The sequence below is a fragment of the Ornithorhynchus anatinus genome, unplaced genomic scaffold (genome assembly GCF_004115215.2).
Source record: "Ornithorhynchus anatinus isolate Pmale09 unplaced genomic scaffold, mOrnAna1.pri.v4 scaffold_264_arrow_ctg1, whole genome shotgun sequence".
Taxonomy (NCBI): Eukaryota; Metazoa; Chordata; class Mammalia; order Monotremata; family Ornithorhynchidae; genus Ornithorhynchus; species Ornithorhynchus anatinus.
Window position 1 is genome coordinate 1,141,533 of NW_024396743.1, and position 16,356 is coordinate 1,157,888.

A 16,356-nucleotide genomic window follows, 5' to 3' on the forward strand; every position below is an offset into this window, starting at 1 on the left:
TTGCTGAAGGGGTGGGGGGCGGGAGGGAGCTTGGGGGGAGGCAGGGGGGGCAGAGAGAGAGAGCTGGGTGGGGGAAAATTTCCTGAAGATCGCACTGGAAAATTTTATATGACTTTTTTTTTTTTAAACTTCCTGGGCCGTTTGGGTCCCACGGGGTTTTTTTCTTCAGGAAAATCAGTGACTGGTCTTTTCTCTTTTTAATATATAACTATAATATATATAAATATATAAATATATCTAATGTAAGAGGGGGGGACCCGGCCCTGGGGAGACTGAGTCTGTGGCGGGAAGGGTCAGGGCCGGGAGAAGGGGTGTACAGCTGAGGGGAGTGAGGCCCTGCCCCAGGAGGTGGAAGGAAGTGGGGTGTCAGGCAATTTGGGGGAGGTGGAGGCATTGAGCACTGATGCTGAAGGCAGCAGGAGGGGCAGGTCCCAACTTGGGGTTCACATCCCCCCCCCCCGCCCCGCGCCTGCTGTAGCAACAGTGCGGGAGTGCAGGCTCCCCTTTCCCGTGCAGCAGCTGGCCTGGCCCCCCTCCGGTGCTCAGACCTGGCAGGGCACGCAGCTTCCACATCCGTACTGTTCCCCTGAGGTCTTGGGGGGCTGGAGAGGGTGGACTGAGCGGGTAGGGGTGAAGGGACTCCTTCTGTGTAGATCTCCCCCCTCAGCTATGGATTTCAGAAAAAGCCCCCTGTACACTGAAGGGCATGGGGCGGGGGGGGGTGCCCAAGGATACCCCAAGACTCTTCTCGTGACATTGTTTCCCATCTGAATCTTGCTCATGCCAGCTTGAGGGTTTTTTTTATTATTTAAAAATTAAAAAGAAAAAAAGACAAAAAAGCAAAGTTTTTCTAACCTTGTCGGGCGGGCAGCGTGATTTCCCGGTGGACTCGGTCACTGCCGCTCTTTTCCCGCTGGGGTCTGGGCTCGTAGGCAGGGGTAGGGGTCAGGTGGAGCGGAGTTGAGGGGCGGGGTGGAGAGTCTGTAACAGCCTGGCCCATGACTGGGGGGCTGCGCCTGGAGGGGTCCCAGTGCAGGTGTTTGAACCCCTCCATCGCCCTCCAAATTTTGCTGAGGCTCCACCAGCCCTGCCAAAAGGGATGGAAGAGGAAACTGACTCCAGGCCTTGAGCCTCCCAGCTCTGGGCTCTCACCACCGGACCAGGGTGGAGAAGGTTGGCGTCCCGTTGGGCAGGGGTGCACGAGAGCCCCGAACCTGTGGGCAGTGGCCTAGCTGGTGGTGTCCACCCTTCTGTAGGGGAAGACAGAACTCCACCCCCCCCTTTCCTGTGGGCTGAAGGAGTGTGTGGGCTGGGGGGGACCGGTGCCCTGGGTAGACAGGAAAGGCCAAAACCTTTGTGGGGCTTCCTGTCTCCCTTCTGAGGTGGTCACGAGTCTTGGGCACATAGTGTACTGTGCCGGGTTTTAGAGGTGCCAGGGCCTCTCTCTGGCTCGCCCACCCTTCACCCCATTAACCCCTGCCCTGGCCCTGCCGGAGGGGGCAGCCCCCACCCACCTCATGCACACAAAAAACAACAGTCCCCCTGCTTCCCAGGCCAGGGTGTTTGCTGGCAGTTTCACCCTGGGCCGCCCCTTTTGGTTTTACTTCCTGACATGACTTCAGTTTTACTTCGGTGGCATGCGTCCCCTCCCCCCTTCCCTGCACCTGTGCCCCACCCCGAGGGAAAGGGGGGGACTCCCTTAAAGGCCCAAGATGAATGCATGTGTCATGGGATTCGGGGGTGGGTGTGCCACCCCCCAGGGGAGGGTGTATTGGATTTCAGAGAAAGAGGAAGGTGAGGTGGTACTGACCTTGTGACGTCTGAGGGGGTGGGGGAAGGCCCTTGAAGGAGGGAAATGAGAGGGGCAGGACTCATCTCTGCCACCGTCTGAGGTGGTAGGGCCTGGCAGGCAGCCTGGCTCACTGCCGGGGAGCCTCTTGACCGCTTCCCCGGGGGTCCACACCCACCCTGGAGCTCAGGCCCCTCCCGGGGAGGTGAGCCCAAGGGGCAGCACGGACCCACTGGGCCTGAACCCCGGGGGTCGAAAGACCCGGGTTCTGGACCCGGCTCCGCGTTGAGCACGACTCCCTTTCCCACTCTGGGCCTCAGGTTCCTGCTCTGCAAAATGGGGAGACGAGCCCCACTCCCTTTTTGAGGTTGGACAGGAGGGGGAGAAACTGGGAGGCACTGGAGGACGGACACGGGCACCAACCTCCCGACCCCAGTGCCTCTGCCCTCAGACTTGGGCCCGGATCCTCGGATCCTCTAGCTGCAGCGGGGAGGGTTCCCGGGGGGCTGTTTGCATCTGGTTGGGAAGGAGACGGAGGCAGGCGAGGATTTCCCTCCTCCCCATTAGGGGAGGCTAGCACCTGTCCCTTTCGCCACAGGTCCCGGCCTTCTGCTCTCTGCTTGGTGCCGGTGGGGCAGGCTGCGGGGTGGGGGTGCTGGGCACAGAAGTCGGTGGGATGGGTCCCCATAGGGCCAAGGAGCAGGGGTGGAAGGGTGGGGCACTGGTGTGGGGGGGGTGCCCTGGATCCAGCTCAAGGGGCTGGAGGAGGGAGAGGGGCTGCTGGAGGGTCATCCCGCCATGCCCCCGCCACCCTCCCCCAGCATCCTGCCGCCCAGACAGCTTTCTGCTCCAACTTTATTGGCAGCTCCGGTCACTGCATCCCGGGGGGCACCAGGAATGGGAGCTGCTCCCCGGGGCCCGGGCTCCCATACAGGCGCAGGTCCATGGGGCCGCCGTCGAGGCAGGGCTGGGAGAGGCGGCCCATGGAGGACACGGGACGCTCCTTCAGCAGCTGGCTGCTAGCTGCAAGAGAGGACAGGGGTCGGGGCCGGGGCCAGCCCACGGGCCGAGGACCCTCGTGGGGGGTGGGGGAGCCCTACCTGAACTGTTCCGGGTGGACATCTTGGCGCTGTGGGGGCGCCAGGGGAGCTGGTCGTTATCACCCCGGGAGGGGTCGTGGACTGCGGACGCCTGGACCAGTTCCTGCTTGTTCCTCTGGGCACCTGAGATCGGTTGGTTGGTTGAGGGGCTGGGAGGGGCAGAGTGAGAAGAGACAGGGCAGAGACTTCTCAGGGCTGGGATTGGGGTCCCTCCCGGGTACTCACCTTCCTTGCAGATGGCCGGGAGTCGGGTCACCATGCGGCCTTTGTAGATATGCCCGTCCAGACCCAGAATGTCCACTTCGTCCTGCTGGGGAGAGACCGGACCGCGCTGGCTGCTTCTCCCCGTCACCGGCCGGGCCCCCCCACCCCGCCCCGGGAGAGACTGAAGGGCGTGGAGGGAGAATGAGGCCCTCCTGGGCTGGGGAGGCAGGGGGATTGAAGAGATGACCTTTGACCCACCCAGATTAGAAAATCCAGGCTCCGAGGCCGGGGACCGAGCGGTGCCCGGCTGCCGGTCCCCCTCCGCTCCCCACCCGTCCACCTCCGCCCCCGCACTACCTTCAGGATGGGTTGGGGGGTCTCCCCCTCCGGGGGCAGGTACTGTAGGCGGGCATAGCGGCGGTACGGGTAGGTGATCGTGTGGCTGCCTCCACAGCGGCGGGGCACGGACAGGGGAGTGCACTCACTCAGCTCCAACGGCTTGTCGCTGGCAGGGGAGGGGAGGTGTGGCCGGGGCCGCGGGGTCCCCCTGCCCACCTTCCCTTCTCCCACCCCCTTCCTCCCCAGACCCTCCTGGGACTCTAGGCTGGGGCCAAGGAGGCCTGTCCGTCCTTAGTGCCGGGACGGGGGACGTCCTGGACCCGTCAGAGAGGTGGGTAGCTAAGGGATGCCCGTGAGGCCAGGGGTGCCCAGGGGCTGCCTGACTTTAGAGGCGGTCACTCCCCCATGGACCCTCAGCCTGGGCGGGTCGGTAGAAGGTAAGCAATGGGACTGGTAGGGAGACAAGCACACACACAGTTACATAGTTGGCCTCTATAGATACTTACACACATACCTCAATACCCATAATTTTCTATACACACAAGTGCACCTCCCCACCAGCCCAATACACAACCGTTCTCGTTGGTTTAAGGCATCTGTCTTCCATCCAACACAAACCTGATCCACAGACACACACCTGACAGAATACCCACATACCACTTACTATCTGTGTCACACACACACACACACACACCAAAAAATGATAGCATATGGTAGTAGGGGCCTGCAGATAGAGAAGTCAGACTTGTTAAAATTGGAAGCTCTGGATGGGCAAGGGAACGTGCCTTGTGGTTTTGTTCTATCTCCTGGGCGCTTAGTACAAGTTCTCTGCTCCCAGCAGGCGCTCACTCAATCCCCGCCCCACCAACCGCCATTTCCAAAACTCCGCCCTTGACTCTTTTCGGGGGTGCAGCAGGGTAGGGAGCCCCAGAGCCAGGGGCAGGGGGAGCGAGAGGCCAGGGGGTCAGCGCGACCTGGCCTTCACCCTCCCAAGGGCGATCAGAGGATCGGGTCAGGGCCTGCCCGGAGCCGCCCTGCCCTGGCGAACGCCCGGCCACCCTCGGCCTCCCCCCGCATCCCCGGGCCCCCTCACCGTCTGAGGTAGCGGCCGGAGGTGAGGCACTGGGCCTGCAGCAGCTCCCGGATGACCTGGCTGCTGGCCTTGGTGGAGCCGCCGAAGCGGAGCTGCACCTTCTCGATGTCCTGGAGCATTCGCGAGTGCATGGAGTACAGCCGGCCCACGCTGTGCTCCACCTGCACCAGGCGGGGCAGGGCGCTGCCCAACCTCAGGCTGGGCGCCAGCGAGAGGGGGAGGGGGACCGCGGCGTCAGACTCCCGGCCGGCAGAGGTTCGGCTGCGCCGGGCCGCGGCCCGCCCCGACGCGGGCCCGGTCCTGCCGGAGGTGGTGCCCCGGGGAGAACGTGGAGAGGGCGAGACCCCAGCCCCGTGGAGTTGGAGGAAGGGGGCGTGAATAGGGGACCTCCTCCTCCTCCCTCATCCCTCCGGAGCCTGCCCGTACTTGCGGCTTTGCTGGCGGACCTGCTCCAGCTCGTAGATGGTGAAGGGCCGGGTGGAGCGGTGCCCGGGCAGCCCGGGGACATTGGGGACGGACAGCACCATCCTGGCCAGAGTCGAGGGAAGACTGAGGGGCTTGGGGGGGAGGAGTAACGGACTCCCGGTCTCCCTCCCCCTTAGGCTGGTAGCCCCGCCTGGTGCTGGGACTGTGCCCGATAGGCTTATCTTCAATCTAGTCCAGTGGCTGGCACCTAGGAAGCACGACTATTATACGGCGAGGCGGGCGGGAGGTAACCCTCCCCCGGGGAAGAATCTCGAAAGGGCACTCACGGTCCGGGGGCGATCATCTCCAAGGGCCGGTCACATGAGATGCAGTGGAAATGTGCTAACAGCTGCCTGTGTGTGGAGGGGTAAAACCAGAGTGAGCAGGGCCTGGCCGGCTTGCCCCCTTCCTCCCCCTCAGCCCCCATCCCCTGCCCAGTCCGGGCTCGGGTCCAGCCCCACAGCCTCTGACAGTTCATCCTGAGCGCCCCCGGGGTGCTACGCGCTCAGGCCAAGCACGACAGAGCGGCCGGACATTCATCCCCGGCCCACGAGCTCAGTGCAATCCACGGTGGGAGGCATACTGGGAAAAATCCGGCCAATGGTGGGTGTCAGAAGGAAGGGCTGAGGATGCCACTGGGGCGGGCTGCCCACTTGTCCCACTTCCTCACCCACCCCTGCGACGGTGGGAAGGCGGGACCCTCTCCCGCCCCTGCCCCTGCACCCCCTTGGGGGTTCTGTTTGGTGTGCCAGGCTGCTCCGGTGCGCCCTGTCGGTGCCCACGTGTGGGGCAGTGGCGCCCCGTAGTGGCCCTGAGGCAGACCGTGTCCTCCCCATGCCTACAAAGCCCATGGGTGGCCACTTCTCCCCCCATCCCGACGCCCCACCGTGAGATTTCTTAAGTGCTTTCTATATGCCAGACACTTACTAAGTGCTGGGGAAGATGCAGGTTGATCAGGTTGGCCACGGCCCACGTCCCACACAGAGCTCACAGTCTTGGTCAATCAATCAATCAATCAGTGGAATGTATTAAGGACTGTCCCCAGCATTTGGGAGAGTTCAGTGCACCAGAAACAGCAGTTACGTTTCTCGCCCATAACGAGCTTACAGTCTGCAGCTGAGGCACAGAGAAATGAAGTCCTTGCCCAAGGTCACATAGCAGACAAGCGGTGGAGCCGGCATTAGAACCCAGGTCTTTCTAACTCCCAGGCCTGGGCTCCATCCATTAGGCCACACAGCTTCCTCCAGCAGTGCTATCCTGGCCTGCCACGGGGGCAAAGAACTTGTAGATATCCTTGGCAGGTTGGGGGGAGAGAGGGAGAGACGGTGTGTGAGAGACACACACACACACACCTTGGGCAAGTCTTCACTTCTCTGGGCCTCAGCTACTTCATCTGTAAAATAGGGATTAAGACTGAAACCCCCATGTTGGACAGGGACTATGTACAACCCGATTTGCCCACATCCATCCCAGTGCTTAGAACGGTGCCTGGCACGTGATAAGCACTTAACAAATACCACACCTATTAATAATTATTATTAGGTCCGGTGATCCTTCCTGCAGCGGTCACCTCGGCCTCATCTGACCTGGCAGAATGGAGGCCACACATGGTCTATGGGCCAGGGACCGAGGGCGGGGCGGGAGGCGGGGGCAGCCCCGGCCGGGCTCGCCCACACTGGCACCCACCTGCGGATGCCCGCGGCATCGTCGGCCGTGAACTCCGGCGGGTGCTCCTTCAGCTGCTTGCGCAGGGCCCTCCAGCGCTGCTCCAGCTGCTGCTTCAGGGGATCCAGCTCCAGGCGGTCCAGCTGTGGGGGCGGGCGGCCGACCGCGGGGCTGGGGTCAGGCGACCAGGGCCCGGGCTCAGGGCCGGGCCCCCTGGGGCTTCGGCCATACCTCTCGAGCCAGCCTGGCTGCCTCCCTCACCGGGGAGATGGGGTGGGGTCGGGCTCTCTGGAGCTCTCCCACCCCCTCTCCCTAAGGGTCCAGCTCAGCCCTGACCTTGTTGTCCATCTCTAGCAGGAGCTGTTCCAGGACCTTGTGCCAGTCCTGCTCCTGGCCGGTCAGCTTGGTCAGCAGGTCCTGCAGCATCCGATTCAGCTGCTCCGTGGTGGCGTCGAACTGGACCCGGCTGACCTTGGCAGCCAACAAGCTCTTATCTGCTTTCTGCCGTGGGGAGAAAGGAGAGGACTCAGCTTCCCCCTCCCCTGGTCATCTCCCACTCAGTCAGACCCTCCCCCCTAAGCCCCCCAGCCCCAAGTCTGCTCCCCTCACCCCCGCTGTGGCCCTAGGCCATCTCCACTCTCCCACAGCCCCCACACATCACAACAGTGAACAAACAAGTGGCTGAAGAGGGCGAGGGGTGTGAGGAGGGAGTGCAGACACCTGAAGGCATGTGTGGATAGATGCCTTCACTCACCATATCAATTTCCATCTCCAGGTGCTCCTTGTCTGCCTTCTCCTTCTCCAGCTTCTCCAGGGATTGGTACAGAGACTGGGGGAAGCAGGAATGGGAGTATTCAGGGAGAGCAAAAAGACGTCCCCCCACAACCCCTTCTGGTACAAACCCGGCCTCAATGGGGCTCTGGGGGTGGGGGTCTGGGCAGGGGGTCCCAGATGGCTTCCGGAGCCCTCCCCCATGCGAGGGTCCCACCCCACCCCTCACATCGATATCTCTCTGCTTCTGCTGGTGGTCTTCGATCAGGTTGCTGGTGGTGAGGTTCAGCTTCTCGCAGTCCCCTTGCACCTGCAGGATGGTGGCCTGGATGCGGTCCAGCAACTCTTCGTCCTGTGTGGTCAGGCCAGAGAGCCCTCAGGCAGCCCGTCCCACTCCCCGCCCCTTCCGGGGGAAAGGGACCCCACCCCGCGGCTGCCCCGAGTTGGATTTGAACTTGCGACGGCTCTGGGAAGAATTTCACTCTTAAGAATAATTGTGGGATCTGGTCAGCTCTGTGCTAAGTGCTGGGGCAGATGCATCCTAGGCAGATCATTCATTCATTCATAGATCAGACACGCCCCTGGCCCCTATGAGGTTCCCAATTCCAAAGGGGAGGGAGGACATCCCCATTTTACAGATGAGGACACTGAGGGACAGAAAAGTTAAGAGACTTGGCCAAGGCCACAGAGCAGATAAGAGGCCGAGCTGGGACTAGAACCCAAGTCTCCTGACTCCCAGGCCTGAATTCGCTCTGCCCCGCTGCTTCCCGACCCTACCGCCGCCCCCCCAACCCTCACCCCGGGCCTTGTCTGTGAGGACCCCTCATGTAGGGAGGACGCTGATGAGGGTCCGAATGGGGGCCCTCCAGGGTCCCGGGAGAAGCAGCAGTGACCAGGCCAACCAGCAGCCAAGGCGAGAATGAGGTGGCCGCTCCCTGGGCAGCCGCCCCATATGCTGCCCCTTGCCTTCCTCTCTAGTAGTGCCCTCCACTGGGTACACCGTCGCCATCCTCACTGAGGAAGTAAGGGCCTGAGGGCTGGGATGGTGCCCGCTGGCTGGTACCCATTCTGTCTCCTGTGTTCAGACCCCGTGGGGAGACTCCCGAAGACCAAGGGGGGGCAGGGGGCGGACCTCACCTGGCCCCGGAGCTGCGGCTTCCGGGTGGACCGGCTCTCGGCCTGCCGGACCATCAGGCTGTTGACCAGGTCCTGCAGCTGCTCGTAGCGCTGAACCAGCTGGCTGACCTGTTTGCTCACGCTCAGGCTGCAGGCCGGGCAGGTGGCGTGAGGGTCTATCTCGCTGGGTTCCAGAGGGGTCGGGGATGGGGCCGGGGCCAGGCTCATGGACAGCAGGGTGGACGAAGAAGTCAGCATGCCCTCGATGATGGACCGGAGCTTGTCCAACTGCAAGCAGGAGAGGAGGCTCGTGGCCCCGTGGGCATGGGACTGCTGTCAAAGGCAGCCCCCCGCCATTGCTCCGCTCCCTCTTCCTAGAGTTGAGCGGGGAGGGGATGGGGTGCGTGGTCTCCTGGCAACGCTGTTTCCGTTTGCCGAGGCTCTGGGGCTGGGGGGAGGCGGTCCGGGCCCCGGGCCGAGGGTGGGAGTCTAGGGGCGGTCCCCTCCTTCCCCGGCCAGCTCCAGGGACTGATGGAGCCACCCTCCCGCTCCCCCGCTGACCTGGTCCTGCAGGTAAATGGAGGCGTCGGTCACCGACTGCTCCAGCTTGGCTTTGCCCTGTTCCTGCTTGTGCCTCAGCTCCCCCAGCTCCTTCTCAATGTCCTGTATGGTCCCTCTAGGCCACAGAGCCAGTGGGTCAGACCATCTTGGGCCACGGTCTGGGGGGGTGGGGAGGGGGCGGGGGCTGGCACTGGCTTGGGGGGCTGCCCTTGTTGGGGACAGAGGAAGAGGCCTCTTCCTCGTTCTTCCAGTGAGCCCACTGGCACCGACTATGCCGGTGCTGACGCCACCCCCAGGGCTGGAAGAAGAGAGACAGAGCCACCCTCTCCTCTCTCCTGGGACTAACGTCAGGCCCGGGGGGCGGTGGGGAGGGGTCCACCCGGGCGCCCCTTGGACGTCCAAGCCCGTCTCCCATACTAAGCTCTTGTGGGCAGGAATCGGGTCTACCAACTCTGTTGTTTTATCCCCTGCCAGGCGCTTAGCCCAATGCTGTGCACACATACCACTGATTATGGCATTGATTAAAAGTTCTGCGCCAAGCCTTGGCATATATCTAGGATCATCTGACTGGACACAGACCCTGCCTCAAAAGGGCTCACAACATAAAAAGTGGGGACAGCGGGGGTCTTACCCCCGTTCTATAGATGAGGACCCCGAGGCCCAGAGAGGTTTAGCGATTTACCTAAGGTCACACAGCAGGCCTGGGGCAGGACGGAGGTGGGGGATTTGACAGGGTGTAGGGTGTTGGAGGGTCAACGCATTTCCTCCTGGGTCAGAGCCCAAGAGCCAGGCTGGGCCCACCTCCCCCCTAGATACCCACAGGCCCCAGACGGGCTACGTCCGCTTCGGGGGGGGCGGCATTTTACCTGAGGTACCCTAACTGCATACCCAGCTGGCCAGGTTCCTTCTCGCTCCGCTGAGCTCCTGCGGCCTCTTCCAGGCCCTTGCCCTGGAGTATTTTCCACATCTACGGTCATTGAGACGGGAGAGTGGAGTCACAGGGGTTGGGGGGGCATCCCTTGCTCCCCCACAATGGACCCCTGCCCCTGTCCCCAAGGCCCCAGCTCTCCGTTCCCACCACCCTGGCCTCCGAGACCAATCCTCTTGGCTAGTCCTGAGGGGCCTTAAGAGCCTCCACGGCCTCAGCCTCCGGGGACCGCGACCAGCGGGCCTCTTTCTGGTTCTGGGAAACCAGGAGAGCTGTGGGGCCGCCTGCGGGTGCCAGGGCAGGGCTCGGCACCTGCAGGGCTCTTCCTGGGTGGGTGGGTGCCCCCAACCAGAACCACCCACCCCCTCACCTTGTCCTTGTCCGCTTGCACCTCCAAGATCAGACACTTTAGAGCAGAGAGCTGCCCCGGCAGGTCCGGGGGCAGGTTTCTACGCACTGCAGGGGAAGAGAGCAGGGTCAGAGGGGTCTGCTTCCTGACCCCAACCCCAGAGCTGGCTGGACGAGAGGTAGCCAGGCTCTACCACCTCCCCTCCTCTCCGGGGGCTCCGAACACCCTCCGGGCTCCTCCATCTGGGTCCTTGGGCCTAGGATCGTGGCCAGCCCGAGCCCCGCCGTCCGTGGGCCCGGATGGATCCCAGGCCCGTTCGGTTCTGCTCTGGCCTGTCGGGTCTGGGCAGAGCTGGGCCCTTTCCCTCCCCTACCTCGCGCCATAAGAGGCTGTGGGGTAGGGGTGCTGTGGGGACGGGCTGGGATGCCACCTACCAGGGCGGGAAGGGTCAAGGGGGCCAGCTCGGCAGCCCCCTTGACCTTCCTCCCAACTCCTCCTCCTGTGGGGACCGACACACGGAGAAGTGGGAACCTACTCCTCACAACCCGCCGCCCCCAGCCCGTGCTGCCTCCCCTGCCCTCTTAGGTCCAGTCTTCACTGTTCCCGTCCAGCCGGCTAAAGAGGTGGATTGTGCCCAGGGGTGAGCAGAGGGCTAGTGCCCGGGGAGATACCCACCCAGCTGCCCCAGCAGGTACAGAAGCTTGTCCTTGGTGGTGGTTCCGGCCGCGGTGCCGTCCAGCTGCTCCAGCTGACCCTTGAGGACCAGGTAGAGGGTGGCGAGCTCACTCATCAGGTACAGCGTCTCCAAGGCAAAAGGGAAGGGGCCGGCCGGCGGCTGGAGGGCAGCGGGAGGCTCCTGGCCGGGCCAGGGCCCAGGACCAGCGAGGGCCCCAGGGGTGGGGCCCTCCAGGCCGGGGCTGGCACCTTCTGGGCGCCAGGAGGGCCACTGAGCGTCCGGAGGGGCGGCAGTGGTTGAAGGGTAATGGGCTTGGGAGGGAATCCAATCGGTGCCAGAGGGGCGCAGAGCTGGGCCCGGCCCATGAGTCGGAGTGGCACCAGGGGCTGTAGCAGTCCTCTGTGCTGGGCCCCCGGCCGCTGAGGGAGGTTGGCCCGCGCCCGTCTCTTCAGCCTGGGAGAAAGTGGGAGCCATAGAAGGCTGCAGACCATTGCCGGCCTGCCTGGCCCCCGTAAGTCCGGGAACGCCTGGGGGGCGCTGATCCGCCCCTGAGGACCCAGGCGGAACCTGATCTGTACCCGGGAGTCCAGGTGGGTACTGTGTTGTTTCAAGGATCTGTGAGGGGTATTGAGCAGTGCCCCGCTCTTCAGAGAGATCCTGGGCCATGTCAGAAGTCTCCAAGGGGCTCTGGGTGGTGCCGGGTGCCCCAGAGGGGTACTGTGCAGTGTCCTGCCCCTCAGGGAGATCCTGGGCAGTGTCTGGCTCTTCGGGGATACAGTGGTCAGCGTCAGAAGTCTCTGAGGGCTGCTGGGCAGTGCCGGGGGCTCCAGGCGGACCCCAGGAGGTGCCAGGGAGACGCCGGGTGGTGCCAGGAGGTCCAGGCGGACGCCGGGCGGTGCTAGGGGGTCCAGACGGATGCTGAGTGAGGCCAAAAGGTCCAGACAGATGCCGAGCTGTGCCAGGGTGTCCAGGCGGATGCTGGGTGGTGCCAGGTGGTCCTGATAGTCGCCGGGTACCGCCAGGGTGTCCGGGCTGGGGCAGGGTAGCGCTTGGCCTCCTAGGGCGGGAAGAGGGCGGTGCCCCAGACGGGTGGCGGTCTGCCCCACCCAGGGCAGAGGGGCGCTGAGCGGGCGTGGGCCCTCCAGCACCCGTGGCGGCGTCTGAAGGCCCAAGGGTGCCTTTCGAGGCTTTCCTCGACCGGCCGGGGCCTCCCACAGTCACCTTGGAAGACCTGGCCGATGGCACCGGAGAGACCTGGGAGCGAGGAGACGGAGACGTTAAGCGGGGGCCGGCGTGAAGCGGGGGCCGGCGTGTAAATGTCCGAGCCTGCGGCGGTGGGGGAGGGAGGGGCGGTTGAAGCAGGTCACGGCAGCTCCCACCCACCAAGAGCACCTGTCAGTCAACCACTCCACACCTGGCAGCCTGTGGGGCACGGTGCGGGGCCCTCTGAAAACCTCATCTCCTCCAGAAAGGCTTCTCAGATTGCTTCCCAAACCCTCCCATGCAGCCCCGCTATGGGTCTCCTACAGCTCTGATGCCTCCTCACACTTATGCTCACCGAATACGGACAGGTGTAGAGCCCACTGGATTATTACTGCTCTACTATTGTTCCAGTTATTAATCACTGAATCCATTTCTGATTCTCCGTCCTGCTACATCCTTCTGCTCCCCCTATTTGTAAACCATTTTTGCCTGCTTTTCTCCACCCCCTTGGATTGGAAGCAGGGAGGTCAGGGAGCGGGGAATAACATGAACAGTAACAATAAGAAGAACTGGGGTGTTTGTTTAAGCACTTCCTATGAACCAAGCCCTGGAGTAGATGCAAGATAATCAGGTAGGACACAGTCCCTTTCTTTCATGGGACTCACAAGCTAAGTGGATGCCTGACTTCTGCTGAACTTTCCTGAATCAGCCTCCACACCCAGAAGGCGCCCAAGCAGACGCATTTGAATGAGAGGATAAATGAGGCTGTAAGCTCCTTGTGGGCAGGAAACCCGTGTCTGTTGTTTTGGACTCAACCAAGCGCTTAGTACAGTGCTCTGCAAACAGTAAGCGCTCAATAAAGACCATCGATGGGTTGACTGAGGTGCTCCTGGACAGACCGTCCCTGCCTGAGTTCTCCCCTCACCCAGGTCTCTTACCCTCTTTGGGAACTTAAGCAGAGCGGCCCAGTAGAAAGATGTGGGAGTCAGGAGACCGGATTCTAATCCTTGCTGTTCCCTCCCAACTGATTCTCCTGTACATTTGCAAGTGCTTTTTTTTTTTAATTAAGGAAAATAAAAGGTATCGGTGAAGCTGTTACTATGGGCCAAGCACCATATTAAGCCTTGGAGTGGATTCAAGCTAATCAGTTTGGAAACGGTCCCTGTCCCACACTGGACTCACAGTCTGACTGCCCATTTTACAGACAAGGTCACCGAGACCTGGAGAAGTGAAATGACTCACCCAAAGTCATACAGCAGCAGACAAGTAGCAGACCCAAATCCTCCTGGCTCCCAGGGCCGCACTGCTTGGCCCAGTGCCACAGGTGCTGTGATTGAAAGGATCTCCAGCACTCACCTCGGTGGGGCTTTTGTCCCAGCCAGAGGCCAAGACCTGGTCGAGGTCTTCCCAGGTGACCACGTTCACACTCTCTCCTCCAGGAAGCTGGCTCAACTTCTCCTCCACATTTTGCTGTGGCAGGCAACAAACAGTCAGGACCCAGCCACCCTCTCTGTCCCCCACCAAACCCTCCAGGTCCTCCACCCCGCCTCCTCCTGGCCCCTGCAGTGTGTCAAGAGAAGGGGGAGGCTGGGAAGGTCCAAGAAGACACGCAGACCCCTTAAGGGGGATCCTCCCCACCGGACAGCTGCCCTTCATCTTTGGGAAGAGGGTTCCCCCCGGCCCGAGACCACAAAAGTCATAGTGATCTGATGCCAAAAGCAAAGGGCTGGCAAACAGGAGACCAGACAACTAATTCCAGATCGCCCCGACCTGCTGTGTCACCTGGACAAATCACTTCACCTCAGACTCCTCCCCGGAAAAACGGGGAGAAGATCCCTGCCTCCCACCCTTGGGCTGTGAGGCTGGTGAGGGGCAGGGGCTGAATTGTGGCCACCCTGTGCTGGGCACCTCATAAGTGCTTTATCGATCCGGAATTCCGAAGCTGAGGTCAGCCCACCCCCTAACTCTGTCCCAATGGGGGCCAGCCCTCACCCCTGTTTCTGCAAAGAGGGAGAGGTCTCCGAGCCGGGTGGGGCTTACCAGGAGGTCTTCCTGGGCGGTGACCAGCTCTTCCAGCGCAGCCAGGCGTTGCCCCACATTCAAAAGGCCCGCCTGCCGGACAGTGTCAGCAGCCTGGGCCCCCACCGGAGCCATAGGGGGCCCGGAGCAGTGGGGAAGAGAAGTGGGGTCCACCCCAGGGGCAGCAAGGAAGGGGAAGAGAATTGGGGGTCCGCCCCAGGGGCGGCGAGGTAGAAGAGGAGCATCAGAGTCCGCCCCGGGACGGCAGGGTCTGCCAAGGCATCACCATGGCAACCCCATCCTGCCCGTTCCCCCGTCCCCTCCCCCCATCCCGACTCCGGGGGCAATGCCGGGGACGGGGCAGCCTACCCACCGGGATGCCCTCCTCGCGGACCCCCGAATCCTCATCCTGGGCCGTCTTCAAGTCATCCCGAGCCATCTTCAAGCTGTCCCGGGCCGTCTTGAAGCCGTCCCGGGCCGTCTTCAAGCCGTCCTGGGCCGACTTCAAGTCGTCCCGGGACGTCTTCAAGCCGTCCAGCTTGTTCACGACGTCTTGTATCAGTGCCATCGCCTGCCGGGGGCAGCGTGGGAGGAGAGGGGGCCGGAGGGAGAAGAGGGAAGGTGAGAGGAGGCGAGGAGAAGAGGAGGGAGAGTGGAAGAAGGGAGGGAGGAATAATAATGTTGGTATTTGTTAAGCGCTTACTATGTGCAGAGCACCGTTCTAAGCGCTGGGGGAGGCTCACGGTTAATCCCCATTTTACAGATGAGGTCACTGAGGCCCAGAGAAGTGACTCGCCCACAGTCCCACAGCTGGCAAGCGGCAGAGCCGACATTGGAACCCATGATCTCGGACTCCCAAGCCCAGGCTCCTTCCACTGAGCCACGCCGCTCCGGGCGCCGTCCCTTCCCCACCTCGGCGACGCCCTTCTCGTTGGCGTCCACTCTCCGCTTCAGTTGCAAAATCTGCTTCTCGGACGCGTCGCTCCGGGCCCCGTCCGGCCGCTCGGGCCCGGGAGGCCCCTCGTCGAGGGCGGCCAGCCGCTGTCCGTAGAGCTCCGCCTGGGCCCCGATGTCCTGGACCTGGCTCTCCACCTCCCGGGTCTGGCTGGCCACCCCCTGGATCTGCCCCTCCACCCCCTGGACGTGGCTCTCCACCTCCCGGGCCCGGAGGGCCGCGTCCCAGACCTGTTCGGCCACCCCCCGGGCCTGCTCGGCCACCCCCTGGACGCGGTCGCCCAGGCCGAGGACCCGGTCGCCCAGGCCGCGGATCTTCCTCTCCAGGTCGCGCAGCCGGGCCTCCACGTCCCGCTCGGGGCCGGCCGCGGCGCGGTCCTCCTCGGCCTCCTGGCCGGTCCTGCCGGCGGGCTCGTCCTCGCCGTCCCTCCGGCCGGACGCCTCCGGGCCCTCGACGCTCCGGTCGTCCTCGGCGGCGGCGGCGCCGCCCACGGCCAGGGGGAAGGCGATGGAGGAGACCCGGGAGATGTCGGTGCTCACGTAGGGCAGCTCCGTCTTCACGTCCTGCAGGTTGAGGTGGCGGAGGATGGCGAGGAGCAAGGTGTGAAGGGCGTTGAAGTTGACGCTGCCCGCCTCGGGCGTGCCGATGGACAGGTCGGCCAGCTCCCTCAGGCTGACCCTGACCGACACCCGGCCGCCCCCGGGCACCGGCTCCATGTCCCCGTGCGCCGGGCCCGGCCCGTCCCCGGGCCCGCCCTCCCCCCCGGCCCTCGTGCCGCCGCGCGCCCCCGCCGCCCCGCCTCCCTCAGCCTCCTCCGCGCGCGCGCGGGCTCCCTCCCCTCCCATTGGTCGCCTCCGGGGCCGCCCGCTCCCTCATTGGCCGCCCCGGACGTCCGTCCGCCCGCCGGCGGGAAGGCCTCCTCCTTTTAGCCTCCGCCGTGGCCCGGCAACGGACGCGGCGCGCGCCACCGCCGGCCCGCCTCCCTCAGCCTCCTCCTCCGCGCGCGCGGGATCCCTCCCTTCCCATTGGTCGCCTCCGGGGGGCGGCCGCTCTCTCATTGGCCCCCTTTTAGCCTTTGTGGTTGCCCGGCAACGGACGCGGCGTCCCCGCTGCAGGCCCGGCC

The 16,356-nt window shown here is 63.5% G+C and overlaps 1 protein-coding gene and 1 non-coding gene across 5 annotated transcripts; both read right to left on the minus strand.

Annotated features, from left to right (window-relative positions):
* Nucleotides 1–2,625: 2,625 nt before the first annotated feature.
* Nucleotides 2,626–15,974, minus strand: QRICH2 (glutamine rich 2). Of its 4 annotated transcripts, none has more exons than XM_039911031.1 (20): nt 15,191–15,974; nt 14,652–14,849; nt 14,300–14,392; nt 13,616–13,729; nt 11,056–12,310; nt 10,402–10,487; nt 9,970–10,070; nt 9,104–9,218; nt 8,564–8,830; nt 7,656–7,778; nt 7,410–7,484; nt 6,992–7,156; nt 6,677–6,798; nt 5,278–5,343; nt 4,952–5,053; nt 4,526–4,723; nt 3,451–3,598; nt 3,115–3,196; nt 2,890–3,012; nt 2,626–2,812 (listed from the first exon to the last, which is right to left on the minus strand). In XM_039911031.1, the coding sequence occupies exons 1-20, from the start codon at nt 15,947–15,949 to the stop codon at nt 2,661–2,663; spliced, it is 4,344 nt and encodes a 1,447-aa protein (XP_039766965.1). In that variant the 5' UTR covers nt 15,950–15,974; the 3' UTR covers nt 2,626–2,660. The 4 variants fall into 4 exon arrangements, with proteins under 4 accessions (XP_039766965.1, XP_039766964.1, XP_039766966.1 ...); XM_039911030.1 differs by having other exon boundaries at nt 3,115–3,199; XM_039911032.1 differs by having other exon boundaries at nt 2,627–2,812; nt 2,890–3,038; nt 3,115–3,199.
* MIR7404-2 (microRNA mir-7404-2) lies at nt 14,744–14,801 on the minus strand. The gene has a single exon (NR_127384.1). It is a non-coding gene; the product is annotated as a microRNA mir-7404-2 (primary transcript).
* Nucleotides 15,975–16,356: the final 382 nt, after the last annotated feature.

What these genes read in the sequence shown, in the direction of transcription:
- QRICH2 (XM_039911030.1), bottom strand. Translation starts at nt 15,949, where the DNA reads ATGGAGCCGGTGCCCGGGGGCGGCCGGGTGTCGGTCAGGGTCAGCCTG. An exon ending in ACGAGAAGGGCGTCGCCGAG is followed by an intron (nt 14,850 to 15,190) that starts GTGGGGAAGGGA and finishes TGCCCCCGGCAG; the next exon opens with GCGATGGCACTGATACAAGA. An exon ending in TCCGGCCGCTACCTCAGACG is followed by an intron (nt 3,599 to 4,525) that starts GTGAGGGGGCCC and finishes CTCCCCTGCCAG; the next exon opens with CGACAAGCCGTTGGAGCTGA.